General features: G+C 41.4%; 1 protein-coding gene across 1 annotated transcript; it reads left to right on the forward strand.

The window, feature by feature from the left end:
* Positions 1 to 277: 277 nt before the first annotated feature.
* cmtm4 (CKLF-like MARVEL transmembrane domain containing 4) lies at positions 278 to 19,620 on the forward strand. Its single transcript, XM_030048199.1, has 4 exons — positions 278 to 1,063; positions 10,588 to 10,764; positions 17,444 to 17,542; positions 19,262 to 19,620. The coding sequence occupies exons 1-4, from the start codon at positions 878 to 880 to the stop codon at positions 19,424 to 19,426; spliced, it is 627 nt and encodes a 208-aa protein (XP_029904059.1). The 5' UTR covers positions 278 to 877; the 3' UTR covers positions 19,427 to 19,620.
* The last annotated feature ends 82 nt before the right edge of the window (positions 19,621 to 19,702 follow it).

A 19,702-nucleotide genomic window follows, 5' to 3' on the forward strand; every position in this document is an offset into this window, starting at 1 on the left:
TTAGGATAAATGTAAATAATTGTGTGCATTTGCCTCTACGGCTGTCACAGGAGTATAATGACTGCAAGCTGCAGAAGCGTATGGACGTACAGCCCGTGATGAGAAAGGCCCTAGCAGCAACTGCCAACTATTTTTTTTTTTTTTTCCCATACCAGCCGTCGACAGTGAAGAGTGCGAAAAAATGCACCGGGGCCAATGCAGTCAGCGTGGTTCCGGCTGGACTCATTTTTGCAAGCTGTGTGGGAACACTTAAAAACGTGTGCATAGCCTACACAAGAATGTGCAGTTTTTTCGGGGGCGGAGACAAGCCTGCTTTGCATCAATAGCGAGTAAAACTGTAGACTGCTGTACTGTAGGCTACAGGCTGGCCCAACTAAGTTTACAATAGGAGACAATACGGCTTTTCTCTCGGTTCTTCTGGCTGGTGGTGGCTGTGATGTTTATCGGCCGCGCACAGAGGAGGCACGGAGCGCAATAGACATTTTTTCCGGCGCTGAACTCACCAGAATCGTCCATAGTAAAGTGACACTGGGGGACTCGAACAAGTGACGCGCCTCGGAAACCCAACACAGTTACAAGTGAGGTTATTTGACACTAGCATTGTGATCAGGAGGAATACACACGATAGCGGCTTTGTACCCCGCGCCCAGGATAACCCAGCGCGACTGTTTTCATGTGTTACGATCGCATGGGGAGGCTATGAGAAGTGGACCGTCTGGTTTGTTTTCTCCATTCACTTCCAGTCTGCATGGAACAAAGTGTGCTTTCTGTCACATAACCTGCGCCGTGGGGTAGATCTGGACAAGTGGTCGGTGTGTACGGTGTGCGCCGCAGCCCACCCGCCTTAGTCAAAGTCGAGCTTCTCCCCTAAATCACAATGAGGACCACCGAGGAGGCAGAGGGCTTTGACGGCGAGGCCTCGAACACCTCCATGATCTCCGGGGCGAGCAGCCCGTATCAGCCCACCACTGAGCCCGTCCATTCACGGGGTGTTTTAGGAGGGATAAGGTGCGACGTGGAGTACCTCAAGTCATACTTCGGGATTTTAAAGGTGGTGGAAGTGGTAAGTTTTCAGCGTGACTGTGCGGTGATGCAGTGTCAATTAATCCACGGGCTGCAAACCATGCCTTCCGATCTGGCAACAAAAAGCCCCTAGCATTTTTCATTAATTAAAGCCCCATTCTCATATAACTTACTGCCGGTTAAAAGTACCGCATGCCCGCCATGCATGCATACACATTTCAATCAAAAGATTGATAACTCCTGTTCATTAAAATGAAAAAGTAGGCAAACCGAGTTTACTTGGGTTTACCTTGCAATCAGTTGTTTCTCATAGGCTTCTTGCCCGTATACTGCAGCATATCACCTGTGTAGGTAAAATGTGGAGGTGTATTTGTATGACTTGTACTGCAGACTTTTATTCCAAGTGCGTTCTTGTACTGCAGACTTTTATTCCAAGTGCGTTCATGCAAGAATCACTAAAGGCCCATTCCTGTGTGTCTGTAATCTTCAGTAGTGAATTTATAGCGATGTTACTGTACTTGATGGAATTTCTAATCTCCTGTGGTATCTTTGCACTTGAATTTGCTGTGTCATTTCTAAGAACCCCCTATATTTTCTTGTGGGATTACTGCCCCTCTTAGTGGGTGTGTCAGTTCTGAGTTGGTATGTGCTATTTTTTACCATATTGCTATCATACTGTAGTGTGCCAGATCTGGAATCAGCTACCCACTGTATTGTGCTCTTTCCCAGTGCCACTTATTCAGTTATAGAATATGTTTACTAATTGTGATGGCTTAAAAACCTACTTTGACACTTTAGGCCTATTTACGACAACCCCCTGGTGATCTCTTTCAATTGGATTCCAGCCTGAATCACAGAGAAACTGCAATCACAGCATGATTTATTACAGTAATGAATTTATCAGCTAATGAAATCAAGATTAGTCAACATGCTGATATTCAGCATTTTTTTGTTTGTTTGTTTGTTTTTTGTTAGGACATGGTCAGTGGAGAAAAAAAAAAAACATATTTGGCTCTTGCTTTAAAACTATACACCTAAACCAGATGTGTGCACAGGGAGGGAAAAAAAAAACAACAACGCAAAAGGAGGTCTTCCAATGATATGATAATTCACCAGAGGAGGAAATATCTAACAGGCTAGAGCCCTTTCTCTTGTTCTGGTGCCAGAAGTGCGCAGAGACAGGCCTGCACGCTCATACACACGGAGCACTGTACCCACAACAGGAAAAACCATGAAACTGAGGAAACCAGCAATTAACTCCAACAACATTTGCCTATAGCGCAAGCAAACTTCAGTATCAAGCTTTTGGAAGATAATTCTGTGTAGTTTATTAAGTTGCTCTCTCCCTCCTCCTACTTATCTGGTTTATTTGGCATGTGTGGCCATCTTACATTCCTTAGCTCCCGTTTTAACCAGTTAATAACATTTGCGCACTTCTGTCACTGCAGTAGTGTGCTGTAATACACCATTGTACACTTTAGTGCACTGTCTTCCAAGGAAAATTTGCTTGAATTGGTTTATTCAATTATGTTTAGTAGGACAAGCTTTTTTTTCATTTGTGCTTCAAAAGTATTTTCAGTCATTTTCAGGGAGCCTTCAGGAAGCACACAGAGTAAGCCCATGCTGTAGCTCACACCTGTGATGTTGACCTCTGCGGCTGTGGGAAGGCAGGCTAGGAAGCCATCTGTTATCAGTTTGCAAGACGTCTAGAACAGGTGGGAATTAAAAAGATTCACATTCACAGTCTTCGTCTGTGTAATTGAATAACATAATATTGTCTTTGGCTTGGCCAGTCAGTGAAGACAAACACAAACCTAAACCTTAAAGCATAAACGTTGTACCTCAGTGTTTCTTTAATTTTACATTCACTTACCTGCAGTGGCTCCAGTCCACCATATAACAGTGGTGATCCTCTGAAAATTCATCACCCTATTGTTCACTTGCCACCTCCTTCCCTCATTTATTTTTACCAAACAGCTGCAGTTATTGTTGTCCATACATGATGATGTACATATTCCTATAAGAGGAATTCTTAACCTGCATAACTAATTGATCCTGAAATGTAAACCTGTGTCTCAGACATAAAGTTAGCTCCCCAATACACACACACATATAAAAAAAAAAGAGTAAGTCATGAACTGTTGATGTTACAAAGGAGCAAACTGTAACCCAGCTGTAAATAAAAATGCTGTGCAAATTTTGAAAAGGAGCAGATAGGCTATACTTTGTAAAACAACAATAAAACAGAGATCAAATTACTGCCAATATAATACATAGGCAAGACATTTGCTGTAAAATGTACCACAGTACAACTGAGGTAAACCAACTTCTACAAGTAGGCCACAGTAATTAAGTTCTCCTTACTAATCCTGTATTTGTAATCTCTACTTCCACAGTTTATTCAGCTCTGATATTGACTTTCCAGCTTTGACCCAGTCATGAGTCTACTTCACCCACAAGGAGAGGACCTTTGAATGTCATCCATGTTACTTTCGGTATCTTAGATCAGCCCAAAAGGCCCACTGCCAAACTCTAATGGCTTCATTGGTCTGCACTTTTATTGCTCTGTCCTCTAACTGTCTAACACTGTCTCAGCTGACACTGTGATGACTTTCCAGAGCGGATAGATGGCAATATAAGCTGATTGCATGTAATGTAACCACACCTCACCTTAAGAACCCCTGAAGAAGTTGACACTGCTTAACCAAGAAATACTGCCATGCTCAGTGAGAGTTGGGCTTGTTTTTCCTCACTTTGTCATTGGTTGTAAGGGCTGCTCTCTTGTTAATAGATCATCTTTTACATAGTGCAATGAATGCACAACGGTGCATCTTTCATATTAGCACAGTAGTTTGTATTGCTAGTTTGCTCTTTAATTTAAACTGCGGAACCTTTTTGATAATATCACTTTTTGCCAGTTATCACTTTCCATTTAGTGGAACTAAATGTCTCGCTCACCTTCTCTGTCCTTTGTTCAGACTTCCTCATGACTTTGCCCAGGAAATGTTTGTTGTATTACCACCACACCCCAGCTATACTAGTTACCTAATCATTCAGAAGGTCGCACTGACCTGGCTGTGCAGAGAAATGCTCTGTTCCTCTCTTTGTGGAGACTAGGTTGCTATGTGCCAGTAGTCTCATGTTCTGTGCATCACACTGCAGGGCTGCATACAACATCTTAAGTGAGTTTTGGTTTTCACAGGTATCCCTCTATCTTATACGAGCTGGATAAAATCACCTGAGGGGAAATAATAATTGGAAAGTTTAAAAAAAAAAAAAAAAAAAAAAAAAACTTAAAGGGAAACACCTTAAGGGGAAATTTGAAATGAAACAACATAAGCTACAGAGCTCCCTCATTTTAGCCACACAGGAACTTAACATCTTTTTAGAAATGCTTATGTCTGCATTTATGCACACTCAGGGAAACAATAAAGAGGAAAGAGTTTGGAGGAAGGTTTTTAGCGACAGATAAAACCCCATGGGAATACAGACAGAGCAACAGCTACTTAACCCCTACGATTTTGACACAGAGGGAGTTTGATGTAAATACATATTTAAAAAAAAAAAAAAAAACACGGGTGACCTCACTCATTGTATTCTTGAAGTAATTTGAAAGCCTGTACTTGATAAATAGACATGCAGTAAAATGCCTCTAGTAAAGTCAGTCTGCTTTCCAGTTAGTTCTACCTTAAGTCTTTAACTCTGTTGCTGTGGTAACCAGCAGTAGGTAACACATTCTCCAGGGTTGAGTTTTTTTTTTTTTTTTTCAACTTTGTTGCAGCAAAACACTCAAGTATATCCCCAAACTAAGCAGAGTAGTTAAGAAGTTTAATGCAGCAATCAAGCACACCTCTTAGGGAATTTGTGTTGTTAACTATTTAACCAAAAAGGAATAATTAAGATGGTGTATGCCAGCGGCACCACAACACCGCACTGCATTTGCACTGGTTTAGATGGCCGGTCAGCTGGATAAATTCAGTTTGTATTGGATAGTTCAGTAGTGTAACACACCCACCACCTCTCTTTTGTGTGTCAGTAGGATGAAACCTGAGCTGGCGGGCTGTGTCCACTGTCCTGATAGCAGCCCCTTGCCTTTGTTTGTCTGCAGTGACAGGGTCAACATAGTCCAAGTGGCATTCACCTCAGGCTTTACCTCGTTAAGCTGACAGTTAGCCGAAATCTGACACCATGAAAAGCTTGACATTACACCAAACAAATTCTCATTGATTTTATCAGGCCTTAGCTAGCTACATATTGACCACTCCTGTCAGTGGATCTTGTGATGTTGCCCTCTTTTTAGTGGTCTTATAATAAGGGATAATTAAATATTATGGAGCAGCGTTTTTGCAGCTTGTGGATATAGTGTAATGATGTTGCCAGATGCTACCACATATCAATGAGCACTTCCTGCCCTGAGAGAGAGAGAGGCCGTCTGCTCCACTCTGCTCTGTTCTGGTTGAAACATTACTTAGTCTTGAGCTTGTATGGAGATGTAAAGACAACAAGAACATTTGTGCCTGTGTGCATCAGACCCTCCTCCCCAACATACACACACACACACACTTTATCCTCAAGAGTGAAACAAAACCTGCATATAGCCTACTTTTTCCAACACAAAAATGACTGTGGGCTGCAGGATTGAAATGAAGCATGTTCAGCGTTTTGTTTTTTGTGTAGGAGTTTCCCAGCACTCGGAGGGCAGCGTTTTACATTGTGTAGTCTGTGTAGTAAAGCCTCTTTTCTCTGCCATTAGTTCTCTGTGCACAACAGATGGTGTATAAGAAGGGGATCTGATTTCAAGTGACCTTACAGACAATGCACTTAATCTCATACATGAAGATGTGCATGTGTCTGTGTATGTGTGTGTGTAAGAGAGAGAGAGAGAGATTGTGCGCATGGCCATACACTTGCGCCTGCATGATGAGCAGGTTGTGGAGGGGTGAAAGCTGACATAAAATCATTACTTACAAGATTAGCCAATATGGTAGTGTGTGATCCTCCACCTCCCCTGTGTCTGCCTGACACCTGCTACACAGGAACCAGGGGAAAACCTGCTTTCATCAAGAGACATGACATCATCCTCCAGCCCAAACAGCGCTCCACTTCTGCCTGGGTGTAACCCTTTTTGGTTATATTACAGTCATAGACAGATTGCTATCCAACTGTATACTCTAATGGGGCTTCAACAGCTGCACAAAATGGAATTTAGACCCACTAGGTCTGCAGTAGGGAGCCACCCTTTCTTTGTGTTTCTTTGTCTGTGTGTCACAAGTCAAGTGATCGCTGGACAGTGCAGTGTTCATGCAGTACTATCTGTAGACCTTTTAAGTGCTTTTCCGTGAATTGCTAGCTTTTGTGTCCGGATGTCACAGATTTGAAGGTTTGAACAAAGAGCCTGTCATAAACAAGAGAGTTCAGCACTGGCAGTTCACCAGTCCTAAACACAGCACTTGTCACAAACAGTGCACGCTGCTCATTAAACTGGATGAGCAGGGTAGGGTAGTGGCTGTTGAGCAGCCCAGGGTGGGGGGAGCGGAGGTGCGGTCTGCTGCTAATGAGACCATCGGTGTGTTTTCAGCTCCATCAGTTCAGTATCTCAGACAGTCAAGCAAGACACTACTCGACTAGCTGGACTAGATATTAACTGAACTCCAAAAGGAGAGAATCCCAAAGCTACAATTTATGTATGTGCTTTGAAATTTTTATGGTGATTAGAGCCAGTGTAGATAGATAATAATAGATAATGCTCAAACTTTTGCCTTTTCTCTTTTCCAGAGATTTATCTGCAGATGAAAGACAATAAATTCTCTCTCTTCTATAAAAACAGGACCCGAATCATGATGTAGAGTCTGTGAAATATGTATGATCCCACAAATAACTGATGTCCCAAATAGACATTCCTCTTTCACATATTTTTGTATTTTCCCTCTCAATTTCTTACAGTTCTACTTACGCTTATATATATTTTTCTCTAGAGAATTTGAGCAACTGCAACTGACCCAATTTCTCTTTGGGGATCAATAAAGTATTTCTGATTCTGATTCTTCACTCACTTGGACAATAGTACATTTCTTAATCCTGGTCACATATTATGGAAAACATTGCTCCTTTTCAACTGGGAGGCATTCCTGCACACTTACAGACATAAAGGCCACACAGCCGGCCTGCATACATATAGGCTGGTAGTTTGAACAAAGATAGGCAATCTGACATCTTTGTAGTTCAGTGGCAGGGGGATTTGACAGGACTCTGCAAGTAAAATTTTTACAATTTGAATTCCTAGATGTCAGTTGGAGCTATTGGACGCTCCACAATGGTAGATAGATATAGATACATTTTATGTATCTGTATATCTGTAACTGCAAGTGACAGTCATGCCAAGGAATGTTTAAAGAAGGAAAGGACAGTAAGTCATAGTGACAACTTTCCAAATTTGCATTTGCACTTTGCTGCCCATTATGATTAAAGTCAGTGGGATGGGCATGGAACATCCCACTGTAAAGCAAAATGTTTTTGTTTTGTTTTGTTTTTTTCCGGGGGGAAGGACATTCGACTGCGTAACAAAACACACTTAATGTGGGCCAGTGTTTCTTTTGTTTGTTTGTTTGTTTTTTGGTTTGTTTGTATCCAATGTGCATGTTTTTTTTATTGGTCTCAAAACATCAGGACTGTTCAGCAGCTGAAAATAATATTATAATATTATAATTCATAGGACTTACTGATAATCTGTAAGAGGTAGGTGAATAGCCACTTGGCCCTATATGCTGCAGTGCCTTGTTTTTTTTTTTTTTCAGGTATATGGAGTCTAGAATCAAATCATATGTCAACTTATTCTCTCACACACGTCAACAGTTTGAGTTGTTGGTCGTTAATGTTAACAAAACAATGTTAATGTTAGCCACATCCAAAAAATTGTATAGAAACCATTATATTACATGTGAGTTAGTTAAATATATAATTATAATAATACCCAGCTGGGGAAATAGCCTTTGAAATTATCGTTAAATTGAAATTATCTTAAATTAAATTATTCTAATTATTAAGTTAAATTATCTTAGCTTTACACTTGGCGTTCTGCTGTTGTTGCAGTTTGTGTATTGGCTGGATGGGAATTGTAAAAATATGCAGCTTCAGCAAAAATCTTTTGCCGAAACTGTCAGTGATTGCCAAGCTTTTTGTGATTTGTGGTCTGATGTTTTTTTTTTTTTTTTCTCGGTGTGTGGGTGTGTGTGTGTGTGTGTGTGTGTGTGTGTGTGTCTGTGAATGTGTGTGTGGGGGGGTGTCTGTTGTTTCAGTATCTCTATCAGCCATGGCACTTAGCGACTGTGGCATTTGAGAAAACTCAAACCAGTGTTATGGACTTTGATATGGCCCACTCTGACCCTCAGCACAGACTCACCGTTATTCAGCACATCAATGTTTAATTCCAAATGCCAAACCTGTCCCACACGGGTAGACCAACAAGATCTGGTCTAAACTGGTTTGGATTGGGCTGCTCCAGGTCTTTAATGTGTCACAGTGGTATTCCCTCGGTTCTGTTATGTCTCTGGGTCTTGGACCGCTCCGAGCCAGTCGGTAATCTGTGTGTGGTTTTGTGGGGGGCTCGATGGCAGATGAACACCTAAATAGCAGAATTCTTCCCATACTGTGGTTTGGTGATGGATGTTGGTGGGAGAGAGGAGCTAGACTAGACCCATGGTCACTGGTCTATGAATAGGACAGGCACCTCATCATCCCGGAAGCGTGGCATTTCAGTACTCAACCATAATAATAAAAGCTAGAATATTGAATATTTAGTGTCGAGGGGGGCACTGTCTTCTAAGATCCTGCTTCTTTCACTCAGAAATATCACGGTGAGCAGCCTGCACACTTTTATTTTTTATAGTCTATTAAATTCTGGGTGAGTGTTTTGTTTGTTTTTTGTTTTGAAACTCATCTATGTGATCCTGAAATTGCCTGATTTGAGCTGAACGTGTATATATATGAAAATATATTAATATAGTCGATAAACATTGGTGTTAAAGGTACAGATTAGAATGAATAGAGGATGTTTGCCGGCCTGGTGGAATAGAGTTTACTCTCTCCTCTGCTGTCCTTTGTCCAATTCAAGTGTTTTTTGAATTGGCTCAGCTGGTACCATGGCTGTCCCATGATGCTGGCAGGCACAGGGTTCAAATGTGTTAAAGCTTACACCTGTAACATCAGTGCCTGTTGACCCACTTCACACAGGGAGCATGTGACCTGTGAGCATGCCAGCTGGGCTTCTTGCTGCAGCGTGGAGGGGGTAAAGGGGGTTTGGTTTAACGTATTTCTGTGATGAAAATGCTGCCTGACGCCTGATTTGAAAGCACGCTCTTCAATTTGCCCAGTCAGTAGTGCTGATTGGCCAAACATTACAGTTTGAGACCGGGAGTCATTTCAACCCGATCTAGAAAACAACACTTAATGTTAGAATGAATGAGACCTACAATACATGTAACTCTAACATTTTGATTAAGATATTTTGTAGTATGTGAGTGTACACCTTTCTGTGTGTCTCTTGAAATAAAAAAGGCAAATAAATGGCGTGTTTACCACCACCTCACTGGTTTCACTGAGCATTTCTGCTCTGACAACTTCGATTTTTAGATTTTATTTTTCAGAGATAAACAGAACAGACTATATATATATATATATGAAATGAAAGAAAAAAAAGAAATGAGCAGCAGAAGAAAGAAACCTCTAGGGGCTCATACACACCCGTCCCTAGACTACAGTCTGCAAGAAATAGAACACAAAAGACAATAACAATGAATTTGCTCTGACACATAAAGAAAGTAAAAACAAAGCTCAAGCAGGCAAAAAGTGAGCTCAAAAGATTGTGTGGTGGGTGGGTGGGTGTGGCACCATTTCTGAGTGTTGCAATGTAAATTCAAGGGTAGACAGAGATAAAAGAATGCAGAGGGACAAGGGCAAGAGAAGTAAAAAATAAAAAATAAATTGGGAAACTTGCTTTAAAAACCTACTTTTGGACATAAATGAGTTGTTAACCTTTAATAAACTCTAACAGAGAGCCATCGACATGTCTTATCATTTTAAAGGGGGAAGGGCCAACATTAAAAAAAAAAATGTATTGAACTCAAATGAAATTTCCTTATATCTGTATCTGTCTCTCAACATATATATCTATCTAGAGAGAGGGTGACAAGCAGGAAAGGGCTTGGCTTGGAATCAAATCCAGGCTGTTACTGTAAGGATTTATCGTTGACGTGCAGCCCATATGTTGGATATGTTGAAATGTTACAGTTTTCACATTTTGTGAAAAAAGTGACTTAGTATGAAACGAGTGTAAAGCACTGTGGTAGGTGGGTCAGGTGGTGGATGGCACAGTCAGCAGGACTTCTGAGTGTGAGTCCTTTGTTTGTCTGTTTGTCTTTAGACAATAGAAATTAGATAATTTTCATTTAAGTAAATGAAAGTAAATGTATTTATGTAACTGTACTTCTTGTAGTCTGCTATACAATATGCTAAATGTCTCCTCTCATTTCTGCTACTAATCCCTGATACCTCTCTCTGTCTCTGCAGGTCCTCTCACTCATTGCATTCATCTGCATAGAGACTATAATGATGTGTTCTCCCTGTGGAGGAGTCTACTTCTTTGAGTTTGTTAGCTGCAGTGCCTTCGTGGTGACAGGAGTCCTCCTCCTCATCTTCAGCCTCAATTTCCACACCAAGGTGCCCCACGTCAACTGGAGCCTCACGGTATGTACATGGACCAGAACAGGTAGTGTGACATAAAACCAGATAGGTGTTAGTTTTCATCTTTAAAGAAATGTAAAAAAAAGATTTTCAACTAGGGATACAATAAAAATTTGTCCTACAGAATACATCACAGCACTATGGTGTTGTTGAGTTAAAGGTACACTAAGTAGCCAAAACATGGAATAAACACATCATCTGTCAGTGAGTCAGCCTGATAACAAGTACCATGACTCAACCATCAGATTATGATGACTCTATGTTTTTTATTCTCACTTCAATCCTGAGCAATTTTGCATAGTAGCTACAACTTTAAAAGGGTGATTTCTATTAAGAAATTATATCCAGCATGGTCTTCTCTATTTTGCATTGTTTGAACACAAGAGAGTTCAAGTCGAACAAGTTTTAGTGTGGATTTTTACGCTGATCTCAGTACTGTGTGGTAGGAAACAAAGTGGACCCAAGCAAAATAAAAATGGAGGATGTGACTGAAGTCAAGTTTAAAATCTGCCGTGTGGCACAGTGAAAACAGAAAAACAACAGTCACTATATAGTTAAATGCATTAGTGACTGAAACCTGATTTGAGAGGTCTGAAAAATGTAGCTGCTTTTCTTTGAACCACTTTTACTGTGACATTTCCCTGGTTAAATTGATGCATGATTCACTGTTTTTTTGTTTTGCTCTTTACTCTTTATACTGATTTTGGGAATGGAATTAATGTCAAATTTTTAATTGAAGTGGCATTTTTAAAGTCTCTTACATTCCTCGTCCTGACTAAAATTAACTCACAGAGAGACCTAACCTGTTTATACTTTGTGCTTTTGCTTTTTTTTTTTCCTCACATTTTTGTCAGAAACATAAAGGTAGTTTTGTTCAGTCATAATTATTTGCCTTCAGATCTGACTCAAAATGCTGTCAATATGCTGAACTGTGAACGCACTAACAGTGAATCAAATACATAGCTATTTACTGAACATGTTGTTACATCTTGACTGAACCCCCTGCACTGTGCACAAAGGCTTTGCATTTAGCATCAGGGTAGGGCTGAGTATAAACTCATTTAAGCATGTAAAGTAATGGGTGAAACGGTCGAGCTGTAGTGAGCGCAGGACTGTTTGGGAAATCGTCAGTGTTCATAGGATATGCAATATTTGCTGTAAGCGAATGAGCTGGAGGGTATCTTACAGCAGATATCTGCAGCCTTGTAGTATTTGCCTACAATCACACGTTGGTGTGTTCTGGGCTGCAGTCTGGATTCTTTTACAGAGAGGAGTGGAAAAGTAGCTTTAACTGTATTTCCAGAGGCCACACAGCTTACATACCCTAGTAAAGCAAGGGATGTTAAGTTAGAGGTCCAAATCCAGTCATAGCTATCAGGTTGCTTTATGGTATCCTCAGTTCTGTGTTTTCCACCTCAAACATGAAGAGAGGGTGTGCCTTTGGCTTCTACGTTTGGCAGAGTGGTCAGTATTCATAGTTTTTTTTTTTGTTTTTTTTTAAGTAAAAGTGCTGATTTAGGATGATTTACCAGGCACCTGTGACCAATACTTTGTGATGAAAAATCCTCCTGTTAGTTGAGCAAACTTTTCTGAGACGAAGTGCTAGTCACAGTGTCTCTCCAGGTGCCCACTGGCTTTTCTCGTTGTTGCTCTGATTAAATAATTGTTCTCTACTCAGGTGTGTAATAGTCAGTATAATAATCAATATTAAAAGCAACATGCCATTATGTATAAATATATATTTGCTAGTCTTGACTGCTGTTTTGTGTGTGTGTGTGTGTGTGTGTATGTGTGTGTGTGTGTGTGTGTGTGTGTGTGTGTGTGTGTGTGTGTGCATGCTTGCACAAGAATAAAAGTGTGTTCAAGTAAGTTTGATTGCGGGTTGCCATTAAGCTCACAGAAGAGGTTGTAGTTTAAGGCAGCTAGACTGTGGTGAGCTGTGGTTTGGCTTGCTGGTGGTGCTGGAAACTTGCATTTGGGCAAAAAGATGTTGAATCTTTCTTCATATTTTGTAAAAAAAAAAAAAAAAAAATTGAAAAGAAAAGAAAGAGAGAAAGAGTACAAGCACAAATCATTTTTTTTGCCTTCAAGCATTTTATTATTCTATTTTTGTACTCAGAGGACAGCAGTTTCTGTGTAACACTGTGCCGTACACTTTTTTGGAATAATGAGGCACTGTAAGGAGAAAGACAGACATCGGTGTTGCTTTCCAGATACCGCAGTCTCTCTCCTGACTGTCGTAACTAACAAGCCTAGCACGCTTGGTCACACTCCACATTGTAGGTTGAACCCCATGGTGTTTATGTCTATCAGGTTCAAAGCTGCTCCAGTCACACTGGGCCCCTGGGAAATTCAGCATGAGTAAGCATTTCGGAGTGTTAACCAGCTGTTAACCCGTTTGCTCTCTCCCTACTTTCTGCAAACTCCAAACCGTGGAGCGGTGCTGCCGTTACCCCTCGGTGGAGTGAGTTGTTTTATAATGCGGTTTCGAGTCTCAGAAGGAGGGTTTTGTTCATACAATTATGTGCTATTTGATCCTGTCGTCTCCGATTCACTCTGTATGATGTCTTTGGCAGTGCTGCAGGGGAAATATAGGACCTAATGCTCCCCCTTTCCCTTCCCTTCCACCAGGAAATGAACACAGCCCTGGGGCCTTGTTGTATAGCCCACTTGGTGACTTACAGTGAGTTAAGTTGTAGTTTTGAGTTCAGTCTCTTTTAATACATGCTCATACGCAGGCAGTTTTTTACAAAGACAGATGAAGGAGAACCAGTTGGTGCATCTATTTATGTTTTGTCTGGTGGCGTGAAATCATTGCCCCGTCTGTTACTTGCAGCACAAACTGGTCTTTTTTGTCATGACTGTTAGATGGCCACCCCTTGTCTTACAACTGGCACCATTGTTTTCCCGAGCAGACACAGCCAAATAGCTGATGACCAAGCCAAGGGGCGCCGGAGCAGAAACGGGGCAGGCCTCAGGACACACACAGGCGAGCATATGCACGACCCAGAGGGGAGTGGGAGAGAAAATCATGTCAGTGCGGTTGCTCTTGCTTTAAAAAGTGTGAATGCACTGCCATTGCACCAAGTGAATTTTGGGGGTTATCATCCGTTGTGGAAACAGACGTGGTATCTCATCTACGAGTGCACTGCCAGCATTTGTGCCTGGCTGGACCTGTTATAGTTTGATACACAGAGCATCTCTTTAGGTCTAGTGCACAATAGTGGTGTTACTTAACACTGTTGTCTAACATCAAAGAAGAAAGAAACAGTTCAACCAAAAATGAAAATGTTGTTGTCAAACTACTCACCTCCGTGCCAGTTGGCAAAACTCACAACAGTTATGAGGCTGTTATGAGAGAACCCTTACAGGTTCCCACTGAGAAGAACGTGGACGCATGTTAGCATGAACTGTTTTGTTATCAGAGGCTATAGTGGGGGTTTTTGCTAAATAACGGTGTAACCTTATTTATTTATTGGTTTATTTTTCAGGGACAATGCACACTAATCAATGGTTAAACTGTAAGTGAGTCAGAGTTAGCTGGAGAGGCCAGTTTTCATCTGCTGTCCCTGGTCAGAACTTTAAAAGGCAGCCTAAATATAGGCCCTTCATTCTGTGGAAGCATTTTATTTTGCTTTGGAAGACTTTAATCATACTGCACACATGCATGCAGGAACTTTGTTGACATTTTTTGCCCTTTTCAGAACTCTAAAAGTGTGTCCATTGATTGAAGCTGTTGTAGAGAAGGCTGCTAAAGAGTTGTGCTGTGTCTTATAAGGACAAAAACACTAAACTAGAGCTGCAGCAACTAGTCAAGTAATCAATTAGTATTCAACCATTAAACTAATTGCCGGCTTTTTTGATAACTGATTAATCGTTTTGAGTCATTTTAAGTGGAAGATTTCCAAAATCTCTGATTCCAACTGTCAAATGTGAATATTTTCTGGTTCCTCTGCGGCAGTAAACTAAATATCTTTGGGTTGTGGACTGTTGGATGGGACAAAGCAGGACATTTTAGGACATCACAACATTTTTCACCATTTGCTGACATTGTGTCGCCCAAAAAACAAATCGATTAATCAAGCAAATAATCAACAGGTTTCTTAATAATGAAAATAACTGTTTGTTGCAGTTCTGCACTTCACTCATGTTTGCCTGCATAGAGATGAAAACACAATGACCCAAATTTTATTTTTGGCTGAAGTTTTCCTTTAAGTTGACATGCAGCCATGAAGTTTATTATTAATGACTGATATTAAAGTCCTTGCTCAAGGGCACAATTGCAGGATATGGTTGCTCAACCCAGCAGGCTGGTACTGATTTTAGATGGATGATGATACATAGATAGCCTGTATCTGTGTTGTCAGAAAACCTCAACTATATTTTTTGTTGTTTCTTTGGTTGAACCCACGCTGTTCTGCCAGAAACAGTCCACATCTCTCTGCGTAATCCAACACACACACACATACACACACACACAAACCCAGGGTGAGGAGGGCAGTTATTATTAGCTGTGGTGATTAATCAGTCGTCAGTCCCGACCACTTCTCTCCCATTGTATTTACTTTGCCTACAACGGGAATCCAATAAAAGCTTTCTGGGTTTTGACAGCTGAAGTTTGCCACCCAAGCAGACAGAGAAATGAAAATACTCACATACCCATTTTATTTGTCTTTCAAAAAAAGTTCAGGTGTAGAAATGAAAGTCAGAGAGTTGTTTTTGTCTCGCGAAGCTCTCTGGCTGAAAGTGGCTGTGACTATCAAGAGAATGACTTTCATAAATACCCTTTCCTCAAGGTTTTGCCTCGCTGCAGTCCCATGTGTATCTCAAGCATCTATCTTTAGAGCTCAGCAAAGAAATACAACCACGCAGATGTTGTTAACACACAGCATTGCACATTATGAGTCGCTACACCAAGTAAAGCAGTTGAAAGCAGTTTGTGTTTGTTTAAATTGTGCAGGCTTTGTCAAACTCAACAGATTAAGAGAACATCATCAGCAAATGATACAGGCCGATAATAATGACTAAGCCAGAAAGCCAGTGGTTTGGTTTGGTTTAGTGTGTGTGTGTGTGTGTGTGTGTGTTATTTAAAGTTTTACAGAGCGCTGGCCGGGTTAGGATGTGGAATGTGGGAATGACTGTAGCAGAGAGAGGCTGATAGGATCTAGAGAGAGAAAGAGAGAGGGAGAGAATCTGGATTCGTAGCTCTTGAAAAACTTTGCTGCTTACGAGAACAGGACAGCGGTGGAACCAGGATACGTTTCCAGCTAAACCAGTTGGACAAGATTTGTGTGTATTGTGTGCAATGTGTGCATCTGAGCGTGCATGTCCTTGGGTGGGGAAGTGCAGGGAGTGTACTAGTTGTATGATTATACGTGAATATATTACTGATTAAACCCCAGGATTAGTGGCAAGCTATCGCAGTGTTATGCCCTGCTGAGCTGTCTGCTTTGTCAGTTATGTGCATCGTGTGTGTGTGTGTGTGTGTGTGTGTGTGTGTGGGTGTGTCTGTTTCTGTGTTTGTGACATGGTCTTTGTGCAAGCCCTGTGTGTCATATGAGACCATGATTACAATCACGCATCTAATCACGAGGGCCGTGCCCCAGTCATGCTGAGCACTTGGGTCTTAACCCTTCACAGCTCCTGGTCTAGCCTCTAAGTTTTGCATCGGGCCAAACAGAAGCATGAAGCATGCAGTGACAGACGGTTCAACTTCAAAGACTGGTATCTTTCCCTCTCTGTCTCTCCCTGCATGTAAAAACACAGGGTCAGGGGGGTTGTGTGTGTGTTTGTGTGTAACATGAGGTGCGAGCCGTCTTTGAAGTGTGTGCTATTAGGTTCTTTGCAACATGCAGTTAAAAACCCAGGCAGGCGTAGTGAAGTTCTGGGTAAAGATCAGGGAGCGGGTGAGAAACGCAAGAGCAAAGCCGTTTTTTTATTGTTCGACACATTGTGCTGCTTCCCAGGGGCGCCCAGGGCATGACTGCTCCAAACGCTGGCCTGCTTGTTAGGCTGATGTAGCTGTGGCCAAAGTATACATGCTCCTGGTCAAATATTACTCTGCTACAAGTGAAAGTTGCATTTTAATTCAAGCTAATTCAAGTACTTGCCTTTAAACAGAATTAAGTATTCAAAGCACATTTTCTTTTTAATATCAACACATTGCTGTTTTCCTTTCACAGTGCACCCTTGTAAGTCTCTGAAACCACCTAATGTGCACACTGACTTGCTTGTGGAACCACTCTGCTACACAAATCTGCTTTCCACCACTGGGTTAGTCGTTTTAGATTTGCCAACGAAGTGGAACGGATGCATTTTATTTTGAAAGCGAATGTCTTGCTTGCACTTGTTTTACAGAGCTGGGTGGAGCAGGCATTGTGATTGTTTTTTTCTCCTGTGAGGAACACAGCATGTGGCCAATTGCGTTTTGGAAAAGAAAAAAAAAATCAACAGATAACTTAAAAGCTAGGCTATTCTTAAAAGTAGCAAGTAATGACAATGATAAAAAAAAATGTACTTGTAAATGTACTTTGTTACTATACACTACTGGAATAGTACAGGTTTGAAAAATGTCACCTTTCTTAAAAAAAAAAAAAAAAAAAAAAATCACACTATAATGTCATCTAATGTATGTGTGTGTGTGTGTGTGTGTGTGTGTGTGTGTGTGTGTGTGTTCATGCAGGACCTGGTTAATACGGCTGCCAGCACCTTCTTCTTCTTCTTGTCCTCTCTGGTGTTGGCCTGCATCAACCACAACACTGGAGCTGAAATAGCAGCAGTGGTGAGTGGCCCTTCCTTCTCTTCGTGCCCCAATAAACTGGAACAAAGCATATGTAACCCTATATTCCCTCATAGGACAGGTTTGGTATTTTTCAGCCCAGGCCATACTAAAGCATCTATTCCCATCATTTATGATCGCTAAAGCCTTACTGTTAGCTTTCGCTGGGAGAAACTTAACACTTGGCTGCAGCTTCAAATATGTCTGGAAATTGTCCTTTGACAAAAAAATGGCTGCAAACTGGGCAAACAGGTTTTTATCACCGTTTACTGAACTGTTCACTGTGGCTCTGACGAAGTTGATGAACGTTTGGGATGTACTCTGGTCATTGCAAACAGTAGTGTTATGACCCCGTCTAGGGGAAACCAGGGGCACGACATGAATGTGCAGCTTCCTCTACTCCCAAGCCGAATAACCCTTAATCAACACAAGGCTGTCCAGTATAAATGCGTTTATTTACAAAAATGTGAACTCTATTTACAGTGCAAGACTATTAACTGAACTGAACTATTAACTATTAACAAAACGACCCTAACTAATTTTCAAGAGATAACCTAAGAAAATAACAAGAAAATAACATACAAAAATACTAACCTGTCTAACTTACCAAAACACAGGAGAAAAAGACATTCACAAAGAAAAATAGCAGCCCACCCCTACCTTTACTTAATCACAGTTTTCTTAACAAAGTATAGCTTTACTTTCCCCGTCTTACACACACACACACACACACAATACAGGGCAAAATACAGGGCAATCATTGTTATTAACAGTAGTTGTTCAGAACCTGCTGTGACTAAATATGAAAATCAATTAGACAAACGCATTTGCACTGTGAGTTTCCCATTTTCAGAAAGGTTATTATCAAGGTTTTTGAGCTTGCTTGTGTTGACAGCAAGGAAGAAGCTGCTGCTTTCTCGCTTTATAAATGATGGGAATCAACATTTTATCACAGTCTGGGTTGAAAAATATCAAACCTGCCCTTTAGTCAGTAGGAAGTCAGCGATGTCACGGATTATTATGTGACTGGTCTGGTCAGATTTTCAATGGATTGCTTTATCAGACCACATGAAGTTGTCAAGTCCTATCATTTGACATCAGTGATTCCTGTGAAACAAAGGATGGACGTGCTCATATGTGCACTGACACACAAGCTTCAGGAGGAAAATCTGATAAATCCTTCGGCTCCAGGCAGTCTCATTACGCCAGCCGGCTCGGATAAAGTGTTTGGTTGAGCCGAGGTACCTGCTGATGAATCACCGGGTCTTGTTTTTGTTTTGCACTTGCACATCGCTGAATTTTCTGACTGCTACTGCTCCTCTGTGGAATGGAGCCTCAGTCGTTCAGATTTATTATCACTGGATCACTCGCTGTCTTTGCTGAGGGAAGGGGAAGCTGCCAAATTAAACCTGAATGCAATGCACATCATTTTCTGATGTTGGAACAAGAGTTTTCCAAACAGGATGAGGCATTTCTTTCTCTCTCTCTCTCTCTCTCTCTCTCTCTCTCTCTCTCTTCTTAGAATTGTGTGTCTTTGTATGTAATAGTAATTGCATTGAAAAACATTTTAGATTCACTTTTTACTCACATGCAGCACATTTAAATCACAACCTACATAAATAATGAACACAACAGACAGTTCAAAGCAATGTTTCCATCCTGCACTCAGTTTTAAGGCTCTCGGTGACGTTGAGAATGCACTTCATTTCCCCTTGCGTGCAGATCTTTGGTTTCCTTGTGACGGGTGTGTACGGCCTAAACACCTTCCTGGCAGTGCGGAGGTGGCGCCTCGGCAGTGGGTGTCCAGGGGTGGTCCAGACCAGCGAGTACATGCGAGCACGCACAGCATCTCGTGGAGAAGTGGAGGCTCGGCCTGAGCTTGCGTGAGGACAGCAGACAATCAGACAGACTGAGGGGAAAACACACCAGCATCAGCTGACTGGAGAGGGACCCTGCTCTGCCTTCCAAACGGCATCCAGTTTCACTCTAGAGTGAGTCAGCCATCTCAAGCTCACCAGACCCTTTGACTTTTTTCATCCTTATCCTCAGCCTTCGACTGTCCAGCCACTGAATAAATCTTTTCTTCATAGCTCTCAACGTGCACTATGACTGGTTACAAGGCATTCTGGCTATGATGGTACTAATACACACTCAAACATGCAG

The sequence above is a fragment of the Myripristis murdjan genome, chromosome 3, assembly GCF_902150065.1.
Source record: "Myripristis murdjan chromosome 3, fMyrMur1.1, whole genome shotgun sequence".
Classification (NCBI taxonomy): Eukaryota; Metazoa; Chordata; class Actinopteri; order Holocentriformes; family Holocentridae; genus Myripristis; species Myripristis murdjan.

What these genes read in the sequence shown, in the direction of transcription:
- cmtm4 (XM_030048199.1), top strand. Translation starts at nt 878, where the DNA reads ATGAGGACCACCGAGGAGGCAGAGGGCTTTGACGGCGAGGCCTCGAAC. An exon ending in TTTTAAAGGTGGTGGAAGTG is followed by an intron (nt 1,064 to 10,587) that starts GTAAGTTTTCAG and finishes CTGTCTCTGCAG; the next exon opens with GTCCTCTCACTCATTGCATT. An exon ending in ACGTCAACTGGAGCCTCACG is followed by an intron (nt 10,765 to 17,443) that starts GTATGTACATGG and finishes GTGTTCATGCAG; the next exon opens with GACCTGGTTAATACGGCTGC.